Source organism: Rhinoraja longicauda, unplaced genomic scaffold (genome assembly GCF_053455715.1).
Source record: "Rhinoraja longicauda isolate Sanriku21f unplaced genomic scaffold, sRhiLon1.1 Scf000563, whole genome shotgun sequence".
Taxonomy (NCBI): Eukaryota; Metazoa; Chordata; class Chondrichthyes; order Rajiformes; family Arhynchobatidae; genus Rhinoraja; species Rhinoraja longicauda.
Window position 1 is genome coordinate 62,330 of NW_027601779.1, and position 12,671 is coordinate 75,000.

General features: G+C 47.3%; 1 protein-coding gene across 1 annotated transcript; it reads left to right on the plus strand.

Annotated features, from left to right (window-relative positions):
* Nucleotides 1-6,835: 6,835 nt before the first annotated feature.
* LOC144591089 (uncharacterized) lies at nt 6,836-12,536 on the plus strand. Its single transcript, XM_078395410.1, has 2 exons — nt 6,836-6,923; nt 9,076-12,536. Exons 1-2 carry the CDS (start codon nt 6,836-6,838, stop codon nt 12,534-12,536), a joined length of 3,549 nt encoding a protein of 1,182 aa, XP_078251536.1.
* The last annotated feature ends 135 nt before the right edge of the window (nt 12,537-12,671 follow it).

Below are 12,671 nucleotides of genomic sequence, written 5' to 3' on the forward strand. Positions count from 1 at the left end.
TATATTCCTTAGTGAAGACAGATCCAAAGTACCGGTTCAACTCGTCTGCCATTTCCTTGTTCCCCATAATAAATTCCCCTGCTTCTATCTTCAAGGGACCCACATTTGCCTTGACTATTTTTATCCTATTCGCATACCTAAAAAAGCTTTTACTATCCTCCTTTATATTATTGGCTAGCTTACCCTCGCACCTCATCTTTTCTCCCCGTATTGCCTTTTTAGTTATCTTCTGTTGCTCTTTAAAAGAATCCCAATCCTCTGGCTTCCCACTCTTCTTTGCTATGTTATACTTCCTCTCTTTTATTTTTATGCTGTCCTTGACTTCCCTTGTCAGCCACGGGTGCCTCTTAAAATCTTTCCCCCTCTTTAGGATAAATTGATCCTGCAACTTGTGCATTATTCCCAGGAAAACCTGCCATTGCTGTTCTACCGTCGTCCCTGCTGGGGCCTCCTTCCAGTGAAATCTGGCCAGCGCCTGGCTCATGCCTCTGTAATCCCCTTTGCTATACTGTAATACTGACACTTCCGATTGTCCCTTCTCCCTCTCAATTTGTAGATTAAAACTTACCATATTATGATCACTGCCTCCTAATGGCTCTTTTACCTCGAGTCCCCTTATCAGATCAGGTTCATTACACAACACTAAATCCAGAATTGCCTTCTCCCTGGTAGGCTCCAGTACAAGAGCTGTTCTAAGAATCCATCTCGGAGGCACTCCACAAACTCTCTTTCCTGGGGTCCATTACCGACCTGATTTTCCCAGTCTACCTGCATGTTGAAATCTCCCATAACCACCGTAGCATTACATTTGCGACATGCCAATTTTAGCTTTTGATTCAACTTGCACCCTATGTCGAGGCTACTGTTTGGGGGCCTGTAGATAACCCCCATTAGGGTCTTTTGACCCTTACAATTCCTCATTTCGATCCATACTGATTCTACATCTCCTAATTCTATGTCACCCCTTGCAAGGGAGTGAATATCATTCCTTACCAACAGAGCGACCCCACCCCCTCTGCCCACCTGTCTGTCTTTTCTATACGTTGTGTACCCCTGAATGTTCAGTTCCCAGCCCTGGTCCTCTTGTAGCCATGTCTCTGTAATTCCCACAACATCATACTTGCCAATGTCTAACTGAGCCTCAAGCTCATCCACTTTATTTGTTATACTTCGCGCATTTAAATACAACACTTTAACTTCGGTATTCACCTCCCCTCTCACACCGGTCACAATTGGCCCTGACCTTACTCTCTTATCCCATCTAGAACTTCCCTTCCCATTTATTCGAGTCCTTTGCAATTTCTCCGTACAGGTCGCCCCTACCCCAGAAGAGATCCCAGTGGTCAAGAAATTGAAATCCCTGCTCCCTGCACCAGCCCCTCAGCCATACATTCATATCCCCGATCTCTCTGTTGCTGCCCTCACCAGTATGAGGTACAGGTAACTGTCCAGAGATAACCACCCTCGACTTCCTACTTCTCAGTCTTCTTCCGAACTCTCTAAACTCACGTTGCAGTTCATCTTCCTCCCGACGTCGTTCGTGCCCACGTGCACAACTACTTCCGGTTGATCGCCTTCCCTCGCAGCATGTTCTGAAGCCGGTCCGTGATGTCTTCAACCCTGGCACCAGGGAGGCAACAGACCATCCTCAAGTCCCGCCTGTCGCCACAGAATCTACTGTCCGTAACTCGGACAATGGAGTCACCCACTACTATGGCTCTTCCTGACTTCGGTCTCCCCGGTTGAGTCTCCTTGCCTGGATTAGAGCCACCAACCTGTCCGCCGCTCAGACTGGAAGCGTGTTCTGCCCCGACAGCTCTCAAGAGGGTGTACTTGTTTGCAATAGGCACAGCCACCGGGGTCTCCTGTAGTCCACGTTCACTCCCGTTTGAAACAGTCTCCCACCTTCACTCGACCTGGACCCTTGGCGTGACAGCCTCACAGTAGGTCCTGTCCAGGAAACTCTCGCATTCCCAAATGGCCCTGAGGTCATCCAGCTGCTTTTCCAACTCCACCACACGTCCATTCAGGAGCTGCACCCGGACACAGTTCTTGCAGGTGTAGCTCCCAGAAGCTCCAGCGTTGTCCCTACCTTCCCACGTCCTGCAGGAAACACACGGCACCACCCTATCTGCCATTACTTTAGTGGCTAAAAGCAAATCAGGCTGAAAAACAGGTGCAGCGTCCTCGCCGAAGACTCGCAGCCGAAGACTCGCACTTTTCTCACAGGGCACTGACTCGCACTTTCCTCACAGGGCACTTCCCTCGACAGGGAACCACCTTATATCAACCCCTTGTGCAAGCCTTGTTTATATCAGTCACTAAATTGACTAATTGGCCAATTTACCAAACTTCTAACTTAATTGCTCAGCCAATCCACGTACTCACCCCTATCCTGCCTTCCTCTGACGTGCTTGGAGGTATGGGCTTCACTGGATGCCTGCCAGCATCCCTTTGGCGCCCTTTTTAAATGGACCTTTACCTGCAATTAACACAGACTTTCTTTCAGCCAACGGTCGGCCTTGCTCCTGCTCTCCCGACCCTTACTGACTGACTGCGAGCGTCCCTTTGGCGCTCTTTTTAAACGGACTATTTAAATGCTCATCATTCAGTGTGAAATATTGTGAGTGTGGATCCAACTGTATTGTTGAGTTGAGTTTGAGTTTAGTTTATGGACATGTATACAGAGGTACAGTGAAAAACGTGTTGCGTGCTATCCTATCAGCGGAAAGATAGTACATGATTACAACTGAGCCATCCACATCCATTGCTCAGAAAAACACGACAAATGGGGATACATTTAGTGTAAGACAAAGTCCAGTAAAGTCCGATCACAGGTAGTCAAAGGGTCTCCAATTAAGTGGATAGTCGCTCACCACTGCTCTCTAGTTGTTGGTAGGTTGGTTCAGTTGCCGGATAACAGCTGGAAAGAAACTGTCCTTAAATCTGGGTGTGTGCCTTTTTATACTTCTATGCCTTATGCCCGATGGGAGAGAGTAGAAGGAGTGGCCATGGCGCGACTCGTTCTTGATTGTGCTACTGGTCTTGCTGAGATAGTGTGAGGTGTAAATGGAGTCAATGGAAGAGTTGGTTTAAGTGATGGACTGGGCTGCGTCCATCATTCTCTGCAATCTCCTCGCGGTCTTGCGCTCTCGCTGTTCCCAAACCATGCTGAGATGCATCCCGATAAAATGCGTTCTACTGCATACCTTTAGATGTTAGTAATATCTGTTGGGGACATAGCTAACGACCTCAGCCATCTGAGCAGGTAGAGCGTTGGTGTGCTTCCTTGGCCATTGCTTCAGTCTGGGTGGTCCAAGAGAAGTTGTTGGTGATATCTTCTCAAGATGGCTTTCAACCATCTCTGCTTCTGCGCCGACTGAGGGTGCATGTTTCTTTTATTTCAGTTGATTTCACACTGCTTTCACCATGCAAAAAAAAGCTTCCAGTTCGAACACATCCCTGCCTTGCTTAGTTTAGTTTTCCGTCAAGCGTACCGAGATACCAGCGTAAATCTTTTGTGTTGCGTACTATCGTCAATGACAAGACTGTAGATTATTGCAATCAAGCCGCCCGCAGTGCACAGATGCAGAATAAAAGGTATTCAGTTCAAGATAATGTCCGATAGTCCGATTAAAGATAGTTAAAATGTCTCCAATGAGGGAGGCGTAGGTCGGGGCCGCATTCCAGCTGGTGAGACGATGGTTCGGTTGCCGGATAACACCTGGGAATAAACTAGTCTCCACTCTTGTCGGTTCAGATGGAGGTTTCGTGTTTAAGAACAGGTATCTGGGTGGGTGTTGGTTTACCCATGCTGATATCTCGGACATGCACGGGATCCCAGAGCAGTGAGTTGAATAGAGAAACAAATGATGGACATTGGTGGGCGAGTGTTTTTCTTTATTTCAAAAATAAACTTGATTCAAAGTAACCTAAATCTGAGTTGTTAACTTGAGTTTAGTTTATTATCACGTGTACCGAGGATGTGAAAAACTTTTATTGCGTGCTAACCAGTCAGCGGAAAGACAATACATGATTACAATCGAGCCATTCGCAGCGAGCTTATACGTGACAAAGGGAAGAACGTGAAAAAATATTTAGTGCTAAATAAAGTCCAGTCTAGATATTGCGACATTGTCCAATGAGGTGGATAGTGGCTCAGGACCAATAGACAATAGGTGCAGGAGTAGGCCATTCGGCCCTTCGAGCCAGCACCACCATTCATTGTGATCATGGCTGATCATTCTCAATCAGTCCCCCGTTCCTTCCCTCTCCCCATACCCCCTGACTCCGCTATCCTTAAGAGCTCTATCTAGCTCTCTGTTGAATGCATTCAGAGAATTGGCCTCCACTGCCTTCTGAGGCAGAGAGTTCCACAGATTTACAACTCTCTGAATGAAAAGGTTATTCCTCATCTCTGTTCTAAATGGCCCACCCCTTATTCTTAAACTGTGTGGCCCCTGGTTCTGGACTCCCCCAACATTGGGAACATGCTTCCTGCCTCCAACGTGTCCAACCCCTTAATAATCTTATACGTTTCGATAAGATCCCCTCTCATCCTTCTAAATTCCAGTGTATACAAGCCTAGTCGCTCCAGTCTTTCAACACTCGTTAGTTGTTGGCAGCGCCGAATGAGTATAGTGGCTATGGAGGGTCAGTGCGTCCACACAACTCTCCCGTCAGATTGCTACCCCTCCTGTCGCGTATCACACGTACTCCCCTTATTTGGAATGAGTGGGTTTACATATGATGAGCGTTTGACGGCACTGTTCGCTGCAGTTTGAGCGTTTGTGCGCTGGAGATTAGCAGGTTGAGGAGAGGGAGGGGGCCCATTGAAACGTAGAAAATAAAGGCTTGGATAGAGTTTTCACTAGTGGGAGAGTCTAGGACTAGAGGTTAGAGCCTCAGAATTAAAGGATGTTTCTTTAGGAAGATGCGGAGGAATTTGTTTAGTTAGGGGTTGGTGAATCTGTGGAAATCTTTGCCACAGAAAGCCGTGGAGGCCAAGTATATGGATATTTTAAAAGCAGAAATAGATAGATTCTCCATTAGTACCCGTGTCAGGGGAATGGGATCAGGAGGGAGAGATAGATCAGCCATGTTTGAATGGCGGAGTAGACGATGGACCGAATGGCCCAATTCTGCTTCTATCGCCGAAGATCTTATTAGTGGCATTTGTGGTTTGATGCTACGTGAGTAGTTGCTCGGTCTCTCCAGTCAGTAACACTGAAACTCACAGAATACCTTCCGCATTTCAGTCCAGGGTCCGGAGAGAAACCCGCGGCAGCACTTGAACAGGTTCAGAATATCCTTCCCCTCCAGATATCACCGCTGGCATTAGAATCGACTCTAGGATTTGCTAAAGACGTCGGGGCACATCGGAGTTCCCAGCGCGGGGCTTGTGGTCAGTCCAGTGAGGTTCAGGGTCTGACTTCAGCGCTGACAGTGCAGGAGGGGGCTCCCAGCGAGACCGTTCATCCCATCGTCAACGTTGCAACCCCCCTACATCTGCAGACAGACGCTTCCTCGACCGGTGAGTGAATCAGATGCATGTTCCCAGGAAACACAAAAATGTAAACCTGCGGGAATCTTATAAATAATAACGCTGGGGAAACTCTGTCCGTCATCTGTCCATTTCCTGCTTCCTGTTCCTTCAGCACTTTGTGTTCTGCGCATTTGACGGGGGGGGGGGGGGGAGGAGGGGTATCTCTATCATGGGTGTGTGTATCCAACTCTGTGCATGCTGGATTTTGACTGCTAAATGCATTGATTCGTCGCCACCATAGCACTGACCATGGTCCTTCCACTCAGTGTATAGTAACTCCGTGTGGTGACATGATCAGAACTTTGCAATATAATTAGTGTAAGAAAATAACTGCAGATGCTTCTACAAATCGAAGGTATTTATTCACAAACTGTTGGAGTAACTCAGCAGGTCAGGCAGCATCTCAGGAGAGAAGGAATGGATGCCGTTTCGGGTCGAGACCCTTCTTCAGACTAATTAGCTTCACATATCTCTACATAACCGGCTAAAGCAGGGATTGTAGGCGTGTTGCTTTTTACAGCAGTGAACAGCAGGACTGTGATCTCTGAGGATACATGATGCATTGTTTCAATTGGTTTCATGTTGCTTTCGCCATCGAAATACGCTTCCAGTTAGAACACACCCATGCCTCGGTATCTGCTCTTATCGCTTCCGATGGAAGCTTTCTGTTTCAGAACACGTTGCTGGAGGGGTCGGCGTTGATTTACTTACGCTGATGTATCTGGGAGACCAGGACTGCGTTGGTGTAGAGTTACAAGAGGTTGAATCCTGCAGACATTGGTGGACGAGTGTTTTTCGTTTATTTAAATAATTTTACATTCTTCAGAATTTTAAACAATATACGTAGAAAACAAAAGCGGTGCAAAATTATATCGCAACCTCCGGCGTTCCAAATAAAACAATCCTAGTCTGTTCCACGTCTCCCTGTATCTAATACCTCCTGATCTAAGCATCATTCTGGAAACCCTGCTTTGTACGCTCTAAAGCCTTCACATCATTCTCGTAATGGGGAGACCAGAACCGCACACAATATTACGAACGCGGCCTCACCAAAGATTTGGAGACAGAGGGGATTTAATTAACTAATAAGGGTGTCGATACTCGATTATCGGAGTTTCGCTGATTCTGAGTTCTCTCTGATAGAGCATCACCGGTGCAACTGGATGCTATATCAGAACACGTTGCTGGGTAGCTACGTTATATTTGCGTTGCTAGGTAGCTTGTTATATTTCATCCCACTTTCTGTTTCAGGTCAGTGGCGTTTTCTGAGTCACCAATCCCGGTGCAGTGATGAGTGAAACCTTCCAACTGGCCACTCTGGGCCGTCCTTTCCAGTTGGGAATGCTGTACGACTGCCGCTCGGACACTCTGATCCCAGGTACTGGAATGTTATCAGACGAATAAGCGATTGTCAAGGCGGTGCCATACGTTTAGGTTACCAATCGGACTAGAGTGACTACAACTCTGTTAGATTCAGTGCATTTTGCGGTGGGATAAAGGTGATTGGTGAATTAACTCCCTGAACTGCGGTAAGGTACATTTCAACATTATTACGAGTTGCTGCATTTTGGGAGTCAACGTTGGGCAGGAACTTCACAGTGAATGGTACGGCCTTTGGGAGTGTTGTAGCGCCCTGCTGTGAGGAAACAATGGCAGGTGTGACAACCATAATTGAGTACAACTTTCCATCTACCTTTTGTATTGTAGAGCCTACACTTTAGCGGGCTCCGCAGCCCCAGGTCCCGGTCGCAGCCTTTCGCGGCTCCCCGGGTTCGCTTGATCGAGGAGCCGGAGACCGGGAGCCCGAGGAAGGGAGAGGGAAGCGGGCGTCCGGTCCGGTTAGCGGGCGGCGGCGGAGTCGGCCATGGAGTGGACGCCACCATCTTACCGCGGGCCTCCGGCGGCCGCTGCCTTCGCCCCGCCGCATTAAAGTGGGTGGCTCTAATGGCCAGTATCGAAGATGGCACTGGGAGATGAGGGAGGAGGCAGCTGAGTCCCAGACAGGGATCACACGTTAGGTGTTAGCCTCAGTGGGATCAGACAGCATCTTACAAGAGAGAATCCAGAAATGTTCCAGATCAGAGAATCCTCGTCACATCTAGGAAAGAGGGAAAACAATTTAGTCGCAGAGAAAGTGTGAAAGGGATGGAAACGACAAGGTGAATAACTCAGATAAGATGGCGGCAAAATGTTAATGTGGGGGTTAAGCAGCTTCTTATCGTGTCCACACATGCTAGATATTGTGTTTCATCCAAAACTGAACACAACTCTTAGCAATATCATTGTTCTCTGCGAGGTCCTCAGCTTTGCATTCGTGCTCTAATAGAGGACACCTCAATAAGTGCTCCATTGTTTGGGGTTCAGTGCCACATATGCAGATGATGTCTTCAGAGTATTACTTCTTGAGAATCGCTTTATAACGACCAGTACCAGCTCTTAGTCTGAGGCATTTCCAGTCAGCCCAGCTTGATTCGGCCCCAGGAGGAAGTTCTTCTTTGGCACTTATGGATATGGATGTCGTTGATGGGAGAATGGCTAATCTCTCTTCCCATAATGCAACTCTAGTACCTTCAGCTTCAGTATTTGGTTCAACTTCGTTGAGGAAGCTTTTCCTGGACTTTAGCCGACTCTTTGCGGGTTCATGGCCAGATAGGGGATGTCATCCACCTGTGGTCTGGCGATGGCGTTCTCTATTGCTTGCTGCACTGCAACGAATCTGTGGTGGCGCTACACCAGATAGTATGAATAGGCTATCAGTTGATGTTTGTTGATAGGGTGGCAGGTATTGATGGCTGGATCAATCTTCTCAGCATTGGCTGATCTTTCCCAGACTGGGCATGCATACTCAGCTGTTGAGTAGCAAATAGCCAAGGCAGTTGATCGTATAGTGTCAGGAATTGCGCCCCATCTAGTTCCAGTAAGTTTGCTGACAATGTTGTTTCTTGCACAGATTTTAGCTTTTGTCTTTTCAACATGGGTCTTGAAGGAGAGACAACGTTCTAAGGTGACTCCGAGATATACTGGGTGATCACAGTTTTCAAGAGGGGTACCAGACTAGGTGACGCTCAGTCAGTGTTTGGCTTCTCGGTTGCGCAGATGGAATGCACACAACTGTGTCTTTGATGGGTTTGACCGGAGGTGGTTCTCTTCATAATGAGGTGTTAGTATGTTGAGGGAATTTGGGAGTGGTTCTTCAGCTGCACTGAAGTCACTGTCTTGAGCAGCTACACAAAGGTCGCTGCATAGATAAAGTGACATGTACCTTCATTTCTAGGTTGGTCGTTAGGTTAGATTTTGAAGAGTATTGGTGCAAGCACACTTCCTTGTGATAGTCCGTTCTTGAGTTTCCGCCATCTGCTCTTCTTACTACCCAGTTCGACAAAGAAGTACCTGTTCTCGAACATCCTTTCAATCAAGAGGGGGTTAATGCAGAGAATCTACCCAATGAGAGAAAAAATTAGTAAATAAACATCATTCACTTAGATTAACTCACACAACTTCCCTAATTTTTTTAATGTTTTATTCTATAGGTGTCACCTTGTGGGACTTACAGACACTGCAGAGCAACCTTGATCGTCGTGATAAGCCCAGCACCGAGTTTCACATCATTGCATCAGACTCCATGAAGAAGAAAGCTGCTGCTCTCAATGTGTCAGGGTCACTGAAGGTGAGTCTCCTGGGTGGGTTAGTGGAGGTGAAAGGGTCGGCAAAATATCTCAGTGACACAAAGGAATCTAAGCAACAAGCACGAGTTACCCTTCAGTACAAAGCAACAACCAGGTTTGAGCAACTGACAATGAGTCACTTAGGGAGACAGAATATTACCTACCCGAGTGTGTTTGATGAGGGCTCAGCGACCCATGTCATTACAGCAGTGCTCTATGGGGCCCAGGCCTTCTTTGTGTTTGACCAAATGGCTTCATCAGCAGAGAACACACAGGATATTCAGGGTAACATGGGGGCAATGGTTAAACATCTCCCTAAGATTGCGATTCAGAGCGAAGCCTCCGTAAAAATGACAAAAGAACAAAAGTCTCATTCTGAGAAATTTAGCTGCACCTTTTATGGGGATTTCTCACTGAAGAACAACCCCACCACCTTCAAAGATGCCATCAATATCTACGCAACCCTCCCATACCTCCTCGGCCCTGATGGAGAGCATTCAGTGCCCATCACAGTCTGGCTCTATCCGCTCAATAAACTCGACTCAAAAGCTGCCCAGCTGGTGAGGGGGATCAGTGCGGGACTGGTCAATCGCTGTCAGAGTGTCATGGAACAGCTCAGTGAGGCCATGATGAGGAGCAAAGACCTGATGAAAGACTGCGTCGCCGATCAGTTTCCTGAGATCGGGAATAGGATACTGCATTTTCGAGAAATGTGTCTGGAGTACACACTAGTTTTCCAGGAGAATTTGGCGAGGGTTCTGCCATCCATTCGGGGCGGCGGGGAGGAGGAAGGATTACTGGAGAATATACTGAAGAACAGGGAACAGTCACCATTCAAACACCAGGCACTGACCACGTGGCTGGATGACAAGGAACGAGAGAGGAAGGTAATGAGACGTTACCTCAGCGTATTTAAAGATGTACCAATTGCGAAATCAAAGGGCGAGTTGGATGACAAGTTGATGGATCCAGCAACAGATTATGTTGTCTGCTTCACATTTACAACATTATATCGGGAGGACTTCTACCTGTCACAGGCAAACAACCACCTCCAATCTCTCACAGCTCAGAACATGCAGGTACCCAATCCTGCTGACAGAGCCTGTGCAACAGGACACAGCGAGCACTGGTTTAATTCACGGTCTGTCTCGCAGAAAATGAAAGAGCAATTCCGATCGTTCCTGGATTTTGCCACAGAAAATAGAGCAGACGAGAAAGTAAAATTCATTGTAAGTTCTGTGCAGAATGACAGCAAAGTGGGAGCGTCCATTTACCTGTACGAGGGAGGGTTTCTGGAGAACCAGTGCTTTGAACCCCCGTCACAGCCAGAGATACCGACGGTTAGTGGAACAACTCATGACAGTGTGACGCTGCAGTTACAGCCACCAAGATGTGGTGCCGGTGAGATTGTGGGCTACAAGGTAGAGTACAAAGTTAGCCAGCAGGAGGAATGGACAATTCTGGACACACCTGGTCAATGCCACTCCTTCACAATACCTGGGTTACAGCCACACCAGGAGTATCACATTCGATACAGAGCAGTGACCAAGGTAGGGGTCAGCAAGGCTAGTGAGAGCTACAAGAGCTTCACCCGGCCGGCAAGCCCACCTGGTAATCCGGACTTCCAGGATTGTTCACCCAATCCAACACTGCACTGGGACAGACCAAGTCAGATTGGAGCTGATGTTAACATAATTCGATACAGCATTGAATATAGAGAAGAACCGTTAGTTAATTTCAACAAGAAAGGTGGATCATGGGAGGAAGTTAAGACAACAGACACACAATGCTACTATCGTTTAGAGGGATTGAAACCCACGACTGTCTACCGATTCCGAGTGTCTGCTGAGTGTGGAAAAACAGGATCTAGTGCAGCAAGTGACGAGGTTCTAATAGAAATAGAAAATGTACCAAACAGAATAGCCCTGAAACTTCGCAGAAAAGCTCAATTAATATCCAAAGGAAACCCTTCTATTTACAAGCTCAAACTAAAGAAGGACGTAGCTGATAAATTCAAACAGCTTATGAAATGCTCCTTCGGAAAACCCACCAAAAAACACACAATGAAGACAATTATGGTTCTGGGATCAACTGGGTCAGGAAAGACATCCCTCATCAATGGGATGATCAATTACATCTTGGGCGTGGAATGGGGAGACAACTTCAGATACAAGTTAATACAGGAAGAGACAGGAAAGTCCCAGGCTGAGAGTCAGACATCCTCCATCACTGCCTACCAGCTCCACCATCAGGAAGGATTTAACATCGATTACTCTCTGACCATCATTGACACGCCAGGATTCGGAGACACCAGGGGCATCGGCCGGGATCAACAGATCACTGAGCAAATCCGTGAGTTCTTCACTTCCCCACAGGGTGTTGATCAGATCGACGCCGTGTGCTTTGTTGCTCAAGCCTCCCTGCCTCGCCTGACTCACACACAGAAATATGCCTTTGATTCAATTCTTTCTATTTTTGGCAAAGATATTGCAGAGAACATTCAGATCCTGGTGACGTTCGCAGACGGACAGCTTCCCCCCGTTCTGGATGCCCTGAAATTAGCTGAGGTACCGTGTCCCAAAGACAAAACGGATCTGCCAGTACACTTCAAGTTTAACAATTCAGCCATTTTTGCCCAACGTCCAACCTCTGGAAACTGTGGCACCGAGTGCAGATCCAATGACAGCGGAGTAGGGGGAGTGAACGATGATAACTTTGATGTAATGTTTTGGAAGATGGGAGCAAACAGTATGAATAAATTCTTCACAGCTCTGAACACAATGGGAACCAGAAGTTTGAGTTTAACGAGCGAGGTTCTGAAGGAACGTAAGCAGTTAGAAGTTGCAGTGGTGGGATTGCAGAAGCAGATCCGAGTTGGTATCGCCAAACTGGAAGAACTAAGGAAAACGCGACAAGCTCTGGACCAACACCAGACCGAGCTGGATATTTATAAAGCATTGGAAAGAACTCCTTTATTGCCACTGATATTTCAGAAAGATATAATCGAGAAGACCCGTGGTGCGAAGATGACCCAGCAGAATATTATGGAATCACTTGAGCAGGAGTTTGTTGAGGTTGAGAACACAATTCTGGCGCTGAATGAACAATTATCGGGCAGCATTAGACGACTTGAAGAAATAGCTCTGAGACCAAACCCATTATCCACCCCAGCTTACATTGACCTCATTATTCAGTCTGAGAAAGAAGAGGCGAAGCCTGGGTTCATGGAGCGAATTCAGACACTGATGGAAGTAAAGGAACGAGCAGAGTTAATACAAAAGGTAGCAAACAATGAGAAACTGCTACCACTTTCACTCAACCCATAAACAATCCATTGTTCTAATTCCCCCTCCTTCTCCTGCTTCACCTTCCCACAGCCTCTCACACCACACCTTGCTTCCTCAATGCTGCCCAACCCTCACCCGCTAGCTGCCACCCCTCTGGTCCGTGGCTTGTCACTA

What these genes read in the sequence shown, in the direction of transcription:
- LOC144591089 (XM_078395410.1), top strand. Translation starts at nt 6,836, where the DNA reads ATGAGTGAAACCTTCCAACTGGCCACTCTGGGCCGTCCTTTCCAGTTG. An exon ending in CTCGGACACTCTGATCCCAG is followed by an intron (nt 6,924 to 9,075) that starts GTACTGGAATGT and finishes TTTATTCTATAG; the next exon opens with GTGTCACCTTGTGGGACTTA.